The 18,136-nt window shown below is 39.6% G+C and overlaps 1 protein-coding gene across 11 annotated transcripts in view; it reads left to right on the forward strand.

Moving 5' to 3' along the window:
• RGS7 (regulator of G protein signaling 7) overlaps positions 1–18,136 on the forward strand; it is a 242,747-nt gene that overhangs the window by 215,331 nt on the left and 9,280 nt on the right. For 3 of the 11 annotated variants that reach the window (XM_042014396.1, XM_042014399.1, XM_042014397.1), the window contains one exon: positions 9,950–10,424. The exons of 1 other annotated variant lie outside the window; for it this stretch is intronic. In XM_042014396.1, the coding sequence (XP_041870330.1) occupies positions 9,950–10,108 (159 nt within the window). In that variant the 3' untranslated portion in view covers positions 10,109–10,424. Of the gene's footprint in view, positions 1–751; positions 833–1,218; positions 1,308–9,759; positions 10,425–18,136 lie in introns of those variants that run through there. 7 more of the 11 variants (XM_042014400.1, XM_042014404.1, XM_042014403.1 and 4 more) reach the window with 5 other exon arrangements.

Consider the following 18,136-nt stretch of genomic DNA (forward strand, 5'->3'; position numbering starts at 1 on the left):
CCTTCCCCTCACTGATCCCTACTTTCCCGTTTGCTTCTCTAACCTGAGGGTTAAAAGTGTATTCATCACAGCTTGTGGATTTTCCTGGGAATGACAGCTTTATAGTGTGCTTTCATTACAACCCCTCCTCCCTAGTCCCTTTCCCGCTGATCTCAATAGTCACACATGGAGGAATGGACCTTTGGGAGCCATGCTTTTTGCATTAGGAAGCATGAAATTAGTCATTTCCCCCCCCTATAATTTTAGTAAAAAATCTGTGAAAACATACTTGATGTTGTTTCTTTTTCTGGTGCCTTCTTAAATACTAAGTCTAAAACAGTTGAATACATTGGATTTCCATCCTGTCTTCTTTTTATTTTACTAAAAAAGACTTTGTCCCCCTTTTTTTAATTGGGCACAGGAAAAAACAAACAATAATAATTTCCCCATCTTCCTTGATGTCTAACAGCTTCTACAGGGCCAAAGAATTCATATTGTTTATGTGCAAGGGTTTGATTTGGATTCATTTTCGTAATGGACTACAAGAACTGATTTTTTTTCTTTTCAATGTATAACTTTCGAAAGCTATTTTTCAAAGGTAAAAAAAAATAAAGGCTGGTAGATTTTGTGTGGGCGTTCTTTTGCCACCTGCCAAAAGATCCACTGATTTCATGATATTTGGGATTCTTTTTACTTATCCAGTTTCTTTGGGATTTTTTTTTTTACATTGTGAAAGTTCAAACTAAAGAATTCAACGCATTTATTTTTGTAGGGCAGAAACATCCCTATTTTTCCATGCCATAAAAACTGTACACCAACACTGAGGGCGAGCACTAACCTGTTATGAAAAGAGGTAGAAAGATCTTGGATTATACTCAAGTTTGTCTGCATTGTCTGTTGAATTGTGCAGGTGACGCTGCTGTGTGTGTGTGCGTGTGCGTCTGTGGCTTTTTCTGTGACCTGGTCAGTGGAGCTGTGTGTGTTGAAGTGAAAAATATGAGAGCTTTCAGCAAAGATCATGGTTTTTGTTTTTTTTTAGTTTCTAGGGAAGGAGAAGCAGTTGTCAGAAACTGTCTCCCCTATAATGAGGCTCAAGAGTGTTGCCTCAAGTATTTAAAAAATACATATATACTTCCCAGTAATCACAAAAAGAAACAAACACAGTGAAAGTTTTGTGAGGCTGTGGGAATATCTCACATTTTAAAACAAAATAGTAATTCTTTAACTACTTTCTTATAGGTAAAGGCTTCCTGTAATATGCTTTGAATCCACTGTAATCAGGAAGAAATTTGGATTCAATGGGACAAAGTCAGTAAAGGACACTAAAAGTAAATAAACAGCCACAAAGGAAACTATCCCAATGTTTGAAACAAAAACCCCAATGTTTTGCATGGTGGTGTTGCCATAGCATGTTGCAGTTGTGATTTGTGTGTTGTCTAAACAGGTTGGATCTATAAAACAACATTGTACATGATAGTGTTGTACATGATAATTCCACTATAATTCAGTAGGAAGTTCCATATTAATAAAAAATCTGTAAAAGAGAGTGCATAGAGTGGGTAATACATCCAGGACCTATGAGAACCAAACTTTTTCCCAGTCGCAGTGCCTGGCAAGCTGCAATGCTACATTTATTCATGGCATTTTGGGCAGCCCAGGGGTTGGGAACTGGCTATGGTAAACATAATGTAAACAGGTGATCATGAGGGGGGAAATAGCAAGCTGCAGGTGGATGGGTTGGGAATACAGCACAAAAAGGGGAAATGTGAAGATAAGCTTGCGAGACACTGAAATCCCTCCCAGAGCAGCGTTACAGACAAACCAGCAGTTCTGGGTACAAACACTGGAGCATTGTGCCCTGCAGCCGTGCCCGATTTTCATCCTGCTAATCTCAGGGCAGAAGTACCAGAATAGCAGCATGCCAGAGATGCTTGGCAGGCCCAATAAACCAGCTGTGAACTAGGAGGATTTCTGGACATTAGTATCTCGATAGAGGAGGGAGATTTTTTTCTTTTTCACAGAACAACTGTGAAATAAAATCTGTGGTTTTGCTTTTTTTCCAACTACTACCTGTTAACCTGGGTGGAGTCTGTCAAGTCGGGTCAGGTATGAAAGAAAAACATGTCACTGCTAGATCTATAATCTCTACTAGACTCACAGGTCTGAGGCTTGCAAATTAATCCAGAATATCAGGATGCTCAAATGCAAAGCTTTTTTCCAAGACGACTGAATTCATGTCACCCACTTCCTCAGGACCTCTTTCCACCAGGCATCCTTGTTCTTCCACTTTTGTTCTTGGTTGTGATGAGTTTATAATATGTAATTATCCACCTTGGTACAGTGGTTCCAATCAGCAGGGATAAGGGAAACATTTCTCAGAATATTCTACAGTGTACTGATTAACTTGATCAACTATGAAGTGAGGGACCATGGAATAGAACTGTTCTACTGATTAATACAGAAAATAGGTGTGAAAAGGGTCTTCTACAACTTGGATAAGTGCTATCATCTCTGATTTAGTGGGATGAAAATTACAGTTTCTCTTCTCTGATGGTTTGCAATATTTAGACTAATTTTCACTGCATTTTTTTCCTCACTTGTATCAAAGTGGGTTTGTATTAAACTAAATTAGAACTCAGTTTTTTCCATTTGAAGTGTTTAAAAAAACCCCAGTAACCTTGGCTGTGTCTAGGGACTCAATCTGAGAAGATGGACTCGTAATTCATAATCTGATTTGTTGACTCTAAGAGGCTCCTGATCAACGTTAATTGAAATTGGGTTATACTTGCTACAGAAAGTATTTGTTAAAATAGAAAGTTTAGAAACGTTGTAGAGGGAAATTACTCTGTACTATTTCATGAATTTCATGGAAATAACCTATTATAATGAGTCATTATTTTAGTCTGATGGAGAAAAAATAGAAGTGGAGGTATATAATAGGCTCAGCTCTGAGTTTCTTTGACATTGAAGAGTTTTCTTCCCAGAAAAAATTCAGTAAGTTGGTACACTTCATGAAAGGCCTAAATGCTCAGTTTAAAAACTGACTAATGAGCTGCTCTGTAGATTTTATAGTGCAAAATTGCTAATGCCTTCGGCAGTCTGCAGCAGACAATATGGATAGTGTTAGAATTCACATTCTAGAATTCTAACTAGAATTAGAATGTGCATTCACATAAAATACACAGAAGTAATAGCAAACTGGCATTTGCTAGATGTAATGTTTGTTATTGAACACTTTACAGTTTGTATCTGAGTAGTAACCCCAGGTATGCTTGGTCTGCCTCACTTATGCTCCCAGGTACTATGTGAAAATAGAGAGCACATACACTTCAGTGCTGCTGGAATGAAGCCATCAGACAGGGGAATTGCCTTGGACTAACATGGGCAACCATGTGTGTCACAGCTTTGAGTCAGAGGCACAGAGAGCAGTGACAGTGTGCTCTGGGCTTCTCCCTGCCTAGCTCAGCCCCTCAGCTTTCTCTTTGAGAATAACAGAAGTCCAGTCACCTGCAGGTCCCCAAGGGACTAGGGAAGTTAAAGGTCTAAGTCATGGAGCAGGAGAATCTCATTGCATACTAAAGCAGTAGAGAGACTGAAATCAGCAGTTTCTGTGGCATTTAAAAACTGAAATTCTTGTGAAGAATTCACATGGGGAAAAAAACTATAAAAAAATTAAAAATTAAAAAGCTCAGAAAATTTCCTCTACCTCAAGTGTGAGTATCTACATTAGAGGGAAAAAACCTGGGTGAATATACACTGATAACGGGAACAAAGAGGTTCTTTAAGGAACAATTTTGTCTGTAATTTGTCATGTGCATGCAGGACTTGTGACAGTGGCAGACTGAGCAGGACTTTGTGAGCCCCAGCCTGGTGCTTAGCTGCTATTACTGGTCTGGAACCCTTGAGACAAAGGGACCTGCTTTACAGGGGGAGTGGGCTAATTTAATTTCCACCCCATGCAAATTTTATTGTCCTACCAGGAACCGAGTTAGTGGGGTAAGAAGGGGTAGCCTTCCTCCTTAGAGCTACCAGGGGCAGACCCTTCATCCTCATGTGTTGGTGCCATGACTTCAGACACCACCATCAGTGTTAGCATTTTATCTGTTGCTGCACGGTCACACAGAACGCAAAAAAAAGGTGCTTGTTTTAAGCTTGTGAGGTCTTAGGGAAGTACAGCCAGTACAAAACAGACCAAGTTCAGTTCATATATTAAACTAGAAAGCCATCAAACTGTAATTGTCTCCATGCATAACATCATAAACAAGACCCCATTTAATAATTCTGAGTTTAAAACTGTTATGTCTTGTATTACCCGTATCCTACACAGTTTTCTTCTCCCACTTACCTAAAAGAACTGGCTGACCAGAGTCCTTTGATGTTTTCCCCCCTCCAAACCAGTAACAATAGGCCATTTCATGCATGAGATGTGAAATGCAAAGGCTATTGAACAGAGCACATTTTCACGGAGTTTCAATCCAATGCCGCTTAACATGACATTGTGAATTATGGCCTAGAGATGGAAATTAAAACTCATTAAAATAGCTTCCCCAGTTCTTATCAGTAGGTCATAGATTGTCCAAATGTTTAAACAAGTGTAGTCTCTCTCCGTGTTAAAATCTATCCCTTTTTCAGAGCAACAAAGCATATAAATAATCAATTTCATCTGTTAATCAAGAAATTTTTCTATATGAATAGGTAAAACTTATGTACACAAGGCCCTACTGTGCCAGACCAAAAGTCCATCTAGTCCTGAAATCCTGCCAAGGGCTAGACTTTCCTCAAGTATAGCATTGTCCGAGAAATTCAATGCAGTTATCAGCTGTGGAATCTCATTTTGAGTTTACTTACAGGTCATTCCCAAAATTTAAACAAAAAAGTAGCTAGGTCAGAAGAAAACTAAATTATAAAGCTATTTATTTGACAAATACAAAACAAGAATGAAAATAACTATTTGTAGAAATGAAGGCCTTTTCCATTTCAGGAAGTCTTATTCATGTTTGACTAAAAAAGAACAAATAAAATAATTGAAATTTTTATTTCGGCCTACTAATTAGTAAAATCCCCATAGTTTTTGGGTTTTTTTAAAGAATTATGCCTACAGAGGAAAATCATAAAGGACGTGCCAGTGAAGACCGGCCTCCTTGTGCTGTTCTGCAGTGACTGGAGCTAAGCTGCTGTGCTCTGTGTTGGAAGAGAGGAGCTTAGGAGTAACACTTGCACAACCAGGTTCATCCAAGTGAGGAGCCAGCACAGACTGGTAAGGTACTGGGCCAGTGTCTGCCATTTTGCAGCTGACAAACATATACCTGATTCTTAGGCTATTTACAGGAATGAGAACTGGAGAGAGCTATTGAGGAGTCAGGCCCAGGACAAACATACTGAAAATTTTTTTCTTGTGCATCGGTCCCTTGGAGACCTACACTTCAGATGGTTATTCAAGTTCAAACTACCCCATTTGACAAGAGTTTTTAGGTTAATCACAAGTGAGAGCAGCTCATCAGTAAATGCAAAGTGTAAAAGGAGAAAGAAATAGAGACTGTCAGTGGATTTGGAGTGAGCCAAAACAGGAAAGCAGTTGTTCAGCCTCTGACTCCTGTCCTCAGATCATTGCAGGAAAGAGTACAGCCCTAATGAGAAGGGAACAAAGGGCTGCAAATCTCAGCCAGAGGCAGAAGGATTTCCCTGCACATGTAACCACTTAGCACTGCAGCTGTACTGACAACCTGTGCCCCAAATTCAGTAAATACTAACCTTGTCCCCTTCCTCACATCTGAAAGAGAAATACACCTGCACAGATGGCTGAGAGCAGCATCCTGTGCTCTGTGGAAACTGGAGCAGAATTCTGAACCCCAGAGCAGTGCTGAAGCAATTCCCTTGTGCTGGTAGAACAAGGGCTCCCTCAACATGGAAAGGGATTTACTGCTTCTTCTCCCTTGTCTCTCCAGTTGTGCTCCTGTCAGGGGCTGTTTACACACCAGCTCTGAGTGTAGTGCACTGCAATGTCACTTGGAAGGTTTCCCTGCTGATCTGGCAGAGCTGACAGTGTGCTGCAGGTGTTTCACACATGAGCAGATGGGGAACAGTGAGACCAAGGAGGTTTGCTTCTTGCTCCACATCTCATTTTGCTCACAGTGGGGTTCACGCTACCTCTCTCTTTTCCCGTCAGATGCGTGGAGTTCTCTTTTCTAGTTCTACCAGTATCAGTCCTGGGAAGTAGCATCTGCACTGGCAATAAAGAAACATGAAAAAGGAACCACTGAGGTTGCTTAGCAGAAAGGAAGAGAATTAATCTTCTAAAAGGAAAAGACGTGATCTTTTTCTGTTATACATTTCAATTCCAGCCCTTATACAGATTTCATATTGGCTTCTTATAAGCCACATATGTATGGAGGTTGTTGCTGACTTTTTTGCTGGATTATTTGAGGTTTTAGTGTCATGCTGCATAAATGGGTCAGTCTGCATGACTGTATTTAGCAGCATCTGCAAATAGCTTTACAATTTCCCCCCCCAAATTCTCTAGAAGTAAAGTTGGAAGGACAACTCTATGTCAAACAGTTAATATGCTAAAATAGGGACTGGAGGCTGAGGCCAATTGATTTTGTACTTTTAGATGTACTTGTTCACTCCACCTGCTGTGTTGTCTTCTCGTACTCTGACTCTCTTGTCAGGGTATGTGTGCAGGGTTCCATTTTGGCTTCTGCATTATTAGTAAAATTCTTAAATAGTTGCAATTGTTATGTCCAAAGTGCACTAATACAGCCAAAAAATCATAATCCTCTTTAGAATTTGGCTGTGTGCTTCTAAATGTTGATGGCAAGAATATATTGAAAACAGTAAGGATCTCCTTTTTATTATTCAGATAAACATCAACTACTTCTGACTTCACACCCCCCCCCCCCCCCCCGAATCCCGAATTTTCTTTAATCTCATTAGCACAGGAAACATCTTCATATGCTACAACTCTGAAAACTAGCCTGTTAGATGCAGGTTCCCAAATCAAAATCTGGCCTACGGAAATGCTGTTAACATTGCATCTGAAATAAATAGCTAGGCTCAGCTCTTGAATTATGACCCACAATGGATAAGCCTTACATCCGTCTGTAAATTGAGTAAATCTAGAAATCTCCTAGAAGCAGGAATTATGAAATGCTACCACAGAGGGCTAAAGGAAAAGTATACTCTGGAACAGAGTTTGAAAGGTATATTTTGTAAACTGGAAAATAACAAGTCCCTGCAGATCTTATAAGAAGATGTGATAATTCTGTATTTGGGGCTGCAATGGATTCTGTGTATTAAAAGCTTATTTTCCTAATCAGAGAACTTCATATGATTCAGAATAAGCATTGAAGAAGATCTCTTAAGAAGGGTGTATCTCCTAAGCTCTCACTTTTCCAACTTTATGATAAATTAGAACTACTAATGCCTGGAAAAAGACCATTTGTTGTAGTTGTTGTTGCTCATATGGAGATTTCTCTGAGTCAGGGAGGGGAGGTGAAAGAGAGGATCATCCAGAGAGTTCTTGATCACTGTAGGGCTTTGGAGAAAAAATATCCAAAGAAAAGCAATATCCAGGGAGCCAGTGATGTGGAATACAGAAAAAGATTGTCATGACAGCCCACTGTGTCTCTAGGGGAAAAGTCAAACAATATGTAGAAAAAGATTATACAAATCAGATCAACTAATTACTTTTTGGCCTGATTTTAGGTCAAAACTTCCTAGTTTATGTGACAGCATAATTCATTCATGAGATGCTAGAGTTTCGTTATGGTCCATCCAGAAATTCCAGAAATTTTGAAACTCCTAAATAATAGTTTCAAATAATAATAAACAATTATTTCACAGATTTTATACCACGACAAGAGTTTATGCAGCTTTCCAGTGTAGTTTTGAGTAAAATGTAACTAATTGAGAATGCCAGGTGTTAATATTTTAATTAAGTGGGTTATGCAGTTCAGTACTAAAGGGAACGCATACATGTTTACAGAAATTAGCCAGGCCTGTACACCTATAAACTTAAGTGCAAATAACTTAATGAAAGGCAAAGATAAGCATATGTTCAAAATTTTCTGAGATTATGTCTAGCACCAAAAGTCACGAATTGTCCAACAAAATTGTCTAACAAAACATTAATCTTGGAAATGCTTTTAATGTTTTAGATTGTATTCTAAGGCCACACTGCTGTTGAGGATTTTTGACTATTTAAAAAGAAAAGATGTCTTACTATGACAGCTTACCTGATGCATTAAAGGAAAACAGAATTTAAGGCTGAAAAAGTATCAAGAAGCTGTGAATTTAATATAGGTAGAAAGTGGCAGATACAGGGAAGACAGAGTGCCAGGAAGGAGACTTTCCATCTTTAAAAGAAGTAGGTTTTAATACTGTCAGGTGATATGGTGAACCTGATGGATGAGCAGTCTAACCCAACATTGCAAATCATGAGTTCCCTTTCAAATTATGTTGTAGGAGAAGTATTCATCCTAATTTGGTCAACTTGTATTTCACAGAACAAAGAATAAAATAGTTATTCTTCCTTTTATGAAGACCTGCTCTGATCTATTGTGTATGAGCGAATGCTCAAGACAAACTTGCAGATCCCCATGAGCATAAATTTAATTGATAATGACAATAGATATTAAATTGTGTAATTCCGCTGAGATGTAATGCTGCAGATGACTTAACAATTTATTGATATGGCAGAATAAGTTCATTTACCATTTACTGCCGAAAATGAAGCATCTCTCCATAGTTACAGTATTTCTTACTGTATTGTCCTTGAAATCAGTTTGATATTTCTGAATTGGGCACTTAAAATGAACAATATAATAAATGTAAGTACTAAATATATAACTGGTGAGTTAGAGCCATTTTCTATTTAATTATTTATGATATATTTGTGTTACATTGTCAGGGTATGCCTGTGATGTCAGCTTGCTGTGCCAGCTCTGCCTCTGTTGGATCAGAGCCACAGTAGGATGGCCCTTGGAGAGCTAACTCCTTTTATGTGGCAATAGGAGAGCTAATTCCTGTTCTGTGGTTTTTGTCTGGCTCAGATAAAGCTCAAATCTGCCTGAAATTCACCAGAGTGACATACCTAACACCATCTTCTTCATGCTGTAGACCTAGCTCTTGTGGGACAGTCATTATACCTTGTTAAAAGAACTTGTTAAAAAATTGAAACCACATCCTTGCAACAGGAGGAATGATGATGAAAACAACAATATGGAAATACAACACCTTCAAAGCAGTTTTATGCAGTCACATGTAATATACCTGACCAATGTTCTTTATAAAGAGTAAATATGGTCTCAGCAAACCTATAGCTGTGTTTATGGAAAAGCTGCTTTCCTACCTATATGCAATCTGCCTCTTACTTTCTTACCTTAACTTGAAAGTAGCTTTTTTGTCCTCTGTGACAGAGCTACTGCAGTTTGCACATTCATCTTTGCAGCACAAGGCACTCTTGCTGGCGGTAGCCTTCTTCAAGTTCTGGGTGTGACTGACAGCAAAAACCTCAGCATCAGTTTCTCATCAGCCAAAACCAATCTCGTTCAAAAACGGCCTTTAAATTTGCTGGCTTGTTCTGTGAAGCAATCTGGCTGGCTGGCAGTGGAGGTGTTTAAGTGTAAGGACTTCCTGTGGTTTAAGATTTGACAGACTCCAGTTGGTGCCCCTAGTTATTTGAGAGTGATGTGGCAACACTGAGTGGTTGCTGATGAACAGGTTTGCAGTGATCATGCCTCTGTTTTCTGTTTTTGTTTTTTGTTTTTATCTTTTCCTCAGGGGAAATCGCTCACATCAAAGAGGTTAACCAGTCTAGTGCAGTCCTACTAAAAGGATCACCTTGTAGCATGGAAGCAGACTCAAATCATTATACATACTTTGTAGCTCACTGATTGCCTGACTCAGAGGACAGTAGAACAAGATGTTGCATGAGCAAGGACCTGACTTGTTTTCTTTTGTGTATACTAAGGCATTACAGACTCCGAGGGACTCTCTAGCCTTTCGATGCCTCCATTTCGAAAACTGTCTGCTCACTTCCTCCTTCATATCAAGCTGGATCTGTGTCTTTTTATTTTCTGCAAGCTCAAGTACAGTGAAAAAAAAGCTTCTGCTAGGCACAGTTTATTAAAAAAATACGTCAATCAAAAACTGGAAGAAATGTAAAAAATGCATATATTAATAAATATACATATGGCATCACATTTATTGCACAATAAATTAGCACAGAAGGTTTCATTTCACTGATGTATTCACATTGAGAAAGAAAGCCTGTGTCTTTGTCTGTTGTCTGTATATTCTCTGTTAATGTTTCTTGCATTTATTTTTATACCATATTTAAAAAAAGAACACCTTTTACTTCAGATGTATTAAAGTTGATCCTTTCTCTGTAAATTTGTGTATGTTTATATTGTTGTTTTATCTTTCATTAAAAGATGCAGAATCTCTTTCCTTTGGGAAGTTTGAGATTTTAATATTGAATCTGAAGATTAGTTGAGCAAAATGATCCCCAAAAGTTACACACCTTGTGCTTTCTAAAAAGTGACATGAAATGGCATTTTCTTTCTCTCAGTGACACCTAACCAAACACACTTTATTGATAATCATTTACTTTTTCTTTTCTTTTTATCAAGCTAGCAGCAGAGAGACCTTTGCCGCTTGCTTGTCATTGCATAAGCAAACCGTTCTTTAAGCTAGGCCCGTTCTCTAAGAGCGCAGCCTGCCCAGCGATTCAGTCGCTACCCCAGACCGGACTGACTGAACTGCACTTCCTTAGGAATGGACATGAACAAAGCTGGCTGAGAACACAAGGGTATACTTGCTAAATAGGAAGGACAGGGCTTCTTTCTCCTTGCTGTCACTTGTGCTATAAGGCAACATTTTAAGCTGAAAAGGTAGTGTTTTGGGAGTGCTAAGTACACAGTCTGTGGAGTAAACCTCTAGTAGTAACGCAGGAGGAGGCTGTCATTTCCAGGGCTCTGTTCGGGGACGCTGTTGTGTGTCCACTGCCAAGCTTACTCACACAGAGACCTGTTGACAGATTTATGAGTGTGTGTTGATGTTGCCCGTGAGACAGTAGGTACGGAGCTTCTGAAGCTAATCTAAGCTGGAACCAGAAATCTGCTTGGCCTAAGAAACAACACTGTTGACTGATAGAGGTGATGTAAGGATAGTAGACAGAATCTCAGAGTAGAAAAGAAAGAATGGGAACTAAGTCAAATGACAAAATGCTGATACCTCCAGGGCATGGTAGTGTGCACAGGATGAACAAGCCTTTTTAGCAATGCACAGAATAGACTCAGGACAGCCAACTCTAGTACCATCTGTCATGCTGACTGTGGTTTGATATTGAGAATCTTGTTTCAAAGGGACTATGAATCCTAAACATGAACACACGAAGTGGGACAGTCATAGATACAAGCAGACGATCAATTTGAATGCATTACTACCAGAGACATCTCATTTAGCCTTGGAAAACCACCTGCATTGATGCTATTAGGGACAGGATAGTTGCACAGAGCAGCTCTGGGCAGAAGGCAGCTGAGCTGCCTTCTGCTGGGAGCACTCACTTCTCCACTGGCTCTGGCAGTAGTCTGGTGCAGCCATAACCAGGAATGCAGCATCTTTAAAGATGCAGTCTGAGTGAACCCAGTACAAAATGCATTTTAAATCCATGAATGGCTGTTCCCCATATTCTGCTCAGTTGAGGTTTCTAGAGGTTTGGGATTTCTATTTGTTCATTGTTTTCACATGGCACTGTGTTTCTGGTTTCTAGCTAGGATGACAATTACTGCTTTAAAGTGTCTCTGGTTTTGCTAGCAGAATTCTACTAAGCTTTTATGGAAATGCCCCATCAGAGCTGGGTCTTACTGAGAGCTCCATACAGGTCAACTGAAAATATTCACAACCTAGGGATGTCACACAAATTTTACTAAGTAGCCACACCGAACCACAGATCTTAAACTGAGATTTAATTTTACCACAGAAATGTGAGCTCTGAGAGATGAGCTTGGGGCCAGGCAATCCACAGAAATTTGAGCTCTGCTTCACTTCTCAGTGCCAAATAGAGATATTTATTTCCAAACTCCTGCTGCCACCAATTTCGTCAACTGGTATATTGCCTCCTTTGCCTTAGTAGTTAACTAATTAGATACCACTGTCTGCTTCAAAGAATCACTTCCGTCAAATACCTAATGTTTCAAATCCAAGCATTAGGCATTTCATGCAACTTCACCCTAAGAAATATTTTTTTCAAAATCACTTTGCAACACCAACTGGTTGATAAAAAGTGACGGAGCATTTGTATTCCTGAACCCATTCAGTACTTATTCTAGTTCTTTCCTGTCATGGTTTAACTCCAGCTGGAAACTAAGCAGCTGCTTGTTCACTCCCCCCTACCTCCGGTGGGATTGGGAGGAGAAGAGGAAAAAGTAAAACCCATGGGACAAGATAAGAAAAATTTAATAATTGAAAAAATTTATATTCATAATAACAGTAATCTTAATGAAAATGAGAGCAAGAGAGGAAGGAGTAAAATCCCCCACCCAAGAAATACAAGTGATGCACAATGCAATTGCTCACCACCCGCTGACCAATGCTCAGCCCCCCGAACAGTGATCGGGCCCTCTTGACCAACTGCCCCGGTTTCTATACTGACCTTGGTGTTCTGTGGTATGGAATATCCTGTTGGCCAGCTCGGGTCAGCTGTCCTCATGATGCTGCCTCAACTTATTGTGCACCTGCTCCCTGGCAGAGCATGGGAAACTGGAAAGTCCTTCACTGAGGGTAAGACCTGCTCCACAACACCAAAAGCATCAGTGTCTTATCAACAGCATTCTCATGCTAAATCCAAACCACAGCACTGCATCAGCTACTAGGAAGAAAGTGAAATCTATCCCAGCTGAATCCAGGACATTTCCTTTCAAGAAATATGAAGTCTGTATTGAATGGCTATCTTTCCCTGTATTTGCACAGGATTTAACATGATGTCTCTAAAGTAAAACCGGGCATTACTAATAAGGATTTCAATGTAGTCAGGGAGCTGTGTTAAGGTTTCATTTGAGCTTAGTTTCAAGTGATACAGCTCCCCTGCTACATATGAGTGAACTTGGCCCAAACAAAATCAATCCTACAACTAGATGATTTTTTAAAAGGTTTATCTGCAATCTTCTGATACTTCACCTCATCGTTGTCATCTGCCAGTGATACAATACTGGGACTGGAAACTCCAAGCAGGCACAAACTTCCTTTTTTCTCCCCCACAGAGAAAAGCTAAATTTGTGTTTCCAAATTTATACAAAGATCCACTTCAAGAATTAAGATTATCTCAGATTAAGGCATGCTTGTACATTAACCGAGCAGCTGCAGTTTGACTTTGGTTACACAACAATTTACCAATTAAGAATGTCAGTGAAGCCACAAATCTGCTGAGGAAAAAAGGACCAAGAGAGAAAATCACTCTGAAGGGACCATATTTCTTATCTTCTAGGGAAAAGGCATCACTCAGTGCCTCCTGGCTCTGCCCAAGAAGCTTAAAACACCCTCATAAGGGATATTAATTGTAATATTCCTTAAAATAACTGGTTGGAGCTTGGAACTTTCATCTGAGAGTTGGGGTTCATCAGTCAGTCTCTTTCCCCAAACATCCTGGTACATTAAACAGCTCTAAAGCCTACAGGATAAAGTGTTTGATAGTGCTTCTGCACACTTCAGATGGTTTTGTGCTCCCAGACCAGCCTGTGAAGGTAGGAGAGGCAGAATCTATCCTGGCACCTACCTGAAAACAGCAAAATAGTCACCCATTCTTCTGTAAGAAGCAAGTAAAAACAGTCCTTCAACCCTAGAAATCCAAAGAGGGAGAAAAAGGGCCTTACAATAGTGATGAGATAAATTGCAAAATGCTGAGCCAAAACAGTGGTGGAGTCTGGCCAGAAATTAATGAGTTGAAGGTGAATACAGGACTAAGAAATGGGAATTAATTGCGGTGACCAGAACAGAACCGACAAGGGAGGAAAACTGGAGAGCTAAATAATTAGGAGCAAGAGAGGCAGAATGCAGCTGGTGGATTGCCAGCCTGTTGGTCACAGCCATGCTGAGTTGGAATTAAAACCTGAAAAATCAGGCAAGATCAACTTCAACCGGTGCCTTAAAACCCAACAACAACATTTTTCCATCTAGAAAGCAATAATGTGTAATAATAAAATATCTAGAGTTGACTTTTTCAAATTGTACCCCTAATATGACTGAAACCATAAATGCCAAATAGTCTCCTAAGAAACAAAAAATAGGAGGGCAACAAACAGTTTCAGAAAACAAGAAAACAAGACCTATAGTAATGCATTTAGGATGTTATTTATTTAAAAAAAAAAAAAAAAAAAAAAAAAAATTAAAGCCAAAGCAGACCACCAAAGTGAGGAAAGGCTGGTTTTGATATGTAACTGGAACTAGGAGCTGGAAAAGCCAGTGATTTATTTGCAGCTCTTCCAATTATTTTTTTAACGCATAGTGAAAAACAGCTCTTTCAATTTAGATTTTAAAACTGACATATTTTTTATGTCTCTTCTAGGTAAAGATATTGTGCATAGAACTAACACTGCACTTATTATACTAGGTGCATAACACTGGACTTACTATAAAAGGTGCATAAAATACAGGAATTTTGCTAAAAGAATTTTAATAGCTACAGGGAATTAAAGAAAATAAGTTTTTAATCCCAACATCTTCAAGCAAAATTATCAGCAAATCATTTTAACATATTCTGTGTCCAGAATTCATTTAAGCAAGTTGCTAAGTGGTTGTGACTCACACCAGTCTGCCTTTTGATCTAACTATGCTGAACAGATTGCTTTTGTCTCCTATGAGTTGAAGATATGCTGAATTCCCAATATGGAAGAGGTGAAGGGGAAGAGGAGTTCTCTGAGGCTGGATTTCCCCCCCCCATGCCGTTGCAGACTGTGGAGCCCTCAAGTGGCATGTGTACAACTCAGTGTGTTTTGTTTGTATATACATTGACTTGAGGGCTGCAGAGTCTCTCCAGACAGTCATTATCTCTGAAACGACAAAGTTTTGTTTCCTTAATATCTAAACAGAATCTTCTTTGCTTTGGTTTATCCCTTTATTTTTGACCAGGCTGCTGCAGTCACTACAATTATATGTTCCCAACATAAATGGACATTGCAACATCACAGCCTCCTTTGGTTTTCTTACTGGTGTTTCTAGCATAGATGGTTGCTCCCCTTGGTGTGTAGCTGACTCTTCTTCGGTCAGTGAGGTGCCTTGAGTTGTCCTTTGAATAGCATCCTCATTTTTCAGACAATGTTTCTCTTTTTCCAAGATCTTTTTTTAATTATTTTTTATTCCACCTGTGCATTATTTGCAGTCCTTTTATCTGCAGGTATAATCTTTTATCCTTATATATGGGTGAAACTGAGGAAGCTTCAGGTCTGGTTCTTTAACACAAACACTTGAATGAGAATGAGTACCATCATCACTATTTGCTGTAAGGGATCTGTATGTGTAAATTGCAAAGAAAAATTGTCCAGATAATAAACTCGGAGAACCTGCTCAAATGCTAGGTGATAGTCCTTATTTACAAGTGTGGACATGGACAGTAAATATCAAACAATATTAAGACACGACGGTAAATGTTACCTTGTTAGTGGCATTTGCACAATTTTTATTGTACTTTGCTCCCAAAATATATTCTGCTGCATTCACCTTCATTGGCTTTCTTTTTGATTTGACTAGATTTTAAAATCTCTTGTTAGATTCATCACAGATGTCATCTTTCAAAAGGGGTACTATTTCCCACCCTTCCTCTTAACCTGGCAACTGCTCCTTAAGCACATGTATCACATAAATGAGGCATTTCATTATGCACATTATCTTTTCTATCCACCTTTTTATTTCTTTACCCCTTTCATTTTTAAAAGATGAGTGGCAATGGCATATTTAATGTGACTTACTTTTGTACCTTTTGCTGAGAGGAATGTATAACCCAAAATCTATGAACTTTTTTTGAGTTCATCTCCTTTGATGCACTGTTCTTTAGACAACTTTTCTTTAAGATTCTCTTTTTTCTCTCCTTCTTCCCATCAGTAACATCTTTTTTAGGATTCTCCATTTTTTTTTTTTTTCCTTTGTTCCTCTGATTCTTGCTCCATTGATCTCTCCTGCATGGTCTTATGGTGCCCACTAATGCTCTTTATACTTACCTTCTCTGTTTTATCCTTCTTGGAACTAAAAAAAATTAGGAAAAACAACACAAAACAGAAAGCATTAAAGGAAAGGCAGGTCAGCGCTAGGGCAGGGGCTGATGTGGATGCACAATGTGCCTCTGACTGTGGCCTGATCTCAAGGGACCATCCTTCTCCCGGCAGTCTGCCTCTCCCCTTCCCCACCCTGTTCCCAGGAGCTCTCCACTCCTACAGCCACTGCTCCCCCAAGGTGAAGGAGAAGGGGCATGGGACAATGTCCTGGGGAGAAGGGTGCCTGTACAGGGGTGCTGTTACACAGCAGGACATCCTTCCTTGCTGGTGAGGAGGTGTCTCTGGAAACCTCAGGAGATGTGAGGGAGATGAGTTATTCCTTTGCTTAGGTGCAGTGAATGGAGGCAGACAAAAGGTGTGGACTCCTCTGGTGCCCGAGACTGATGGAAGAAAGGGGGCGGGTACTCGGGCCATTCACTCCCAGCATTGCAATTTGAAATAAGTAAGGAGCTTGAGCTTCTTCCATGGTAAGAGTGAGGTGTCCACAGAGTGATGCAGAGTGTCTCTCTCTCTTATCAAAGAGAGAGTCTGTGGGAGGCAGGAATGAAGAGTAAAGCCCAAAACTAGGAAATATTCCTAAGTCCTGGTCCATATTGGTCTGGGAGGTAGCTCCAGTGACACCAGTGAACAGGCCTGTGGAAGCTCATGTTGTGCCTAAATCACAGATAAAATTTTTTGGGGGTGGAGGCACAAATGTGGAATTTCATCGATGGATAAACTGCTGAAGATACAGTTCAATTAGATAGACATGCTCAATTAATGAGGGAATTGGTTTCCAGAAAGTTGTTATTAGGGAACTGTTAAGTTTGTAATTCCTAAGTCATTTTGGGTAATTCCATTTCTCCTTCCTCCATCCCTTCTGAAGCAGTTCAGCAACCTTTCTTGACTAGCAAGGTTTTGCCTTATCTCTTCCCTTGATTTTCTCCTCAGCTGTTTTCCTAATCTTTTTCTGCCAGTATTGGAAACCCCAGGTATAAGGGAGTAGCTGAAGCTGCTCTCCCACCAGGGCATTTGTGTGCAGAGCATAATTTTTACTTCCATGTTTATTTTCATCCTGTAATGAGACAATTGAAGTATCAGACTTTCATTTTGTTCCAAAGGGCTTCTTCCCAGTGCAATTCCAGTCGTACAGACCCATATCATCTACTTTTTCTGTATACTTGTGGCATTGGAGAAAAAAAAAAGACACCCACAACTAACTAAAAAAACAAACACAGAAGATATGAATTTTAGATATCTCTTCTGCTGATGGTCAGTGCTAAGAGGAAAAACAGAAAAATACTTTCTCAAACCTCATGGCTGTATTAAAACTGTACTTCGGGATTCCCATCTGCAAGGATCTCTGAGCATCTCCAGACCTTTTGTTGCCTCAGTTGACGTCTCTGTTCTTTTCCTGTCCCAACCTCCAAAGCTTCCTGCCCCAGAGCATACTTCCACTGAAAGCAGAGACGTGAAACCTTTAAGACTGGCTTTAAAATACAGCTACCCTTTGCTCCTAAAGTTGTGCTTGCTAGCTGGATGTCAGTAGTGGAATCTCTTTGGTACAGTAGGGTGGGCTAGTAGGGTGGATTTGGTTTTTTTTTTTTTTTTTGAAAGATGGTTTGTATTTCTTCTGCTTCTTCTCTCACCCAAGACCACAGCATGAGCTGGGAATGCACCTTTGTCTCTAGAAAGATTTTGAAGACAACCTCTTTCCACAAAAAGCATGGACTAGGTGGAGTTACTTTGATTATTTTGTGTCTTTTAATGAGAAAGAAAAAAAGCAAGAGTTTACAGGCCAGAAGACCACAAGGAATATGAGACTCAGGAGGGAGTGATAAAAATAACAAAACCAGCTGCTTTTATTTTATATCTAAATAAAGATTTTAAATATGTTGCCCAAATAGCATTGG

The sequence above is a fragment of the Corvus kubaryi genome, unplaced genomic scaffold (assembly GCF_017639235.1).
Source record: "Corvus kubaryi isolate FWS band 111438036 unplaced genomic scaffold, C.kubaryi_AGA036_p1.0 split1-73, whole genome shotgun sequence".
NCBI classification, from domain to species: domain Eukaryota; kingdom Metazoa; phylum Chordata; class Aves; order Passeriformes; family Corvidae; genus Corvus; species Corvus kubaryi.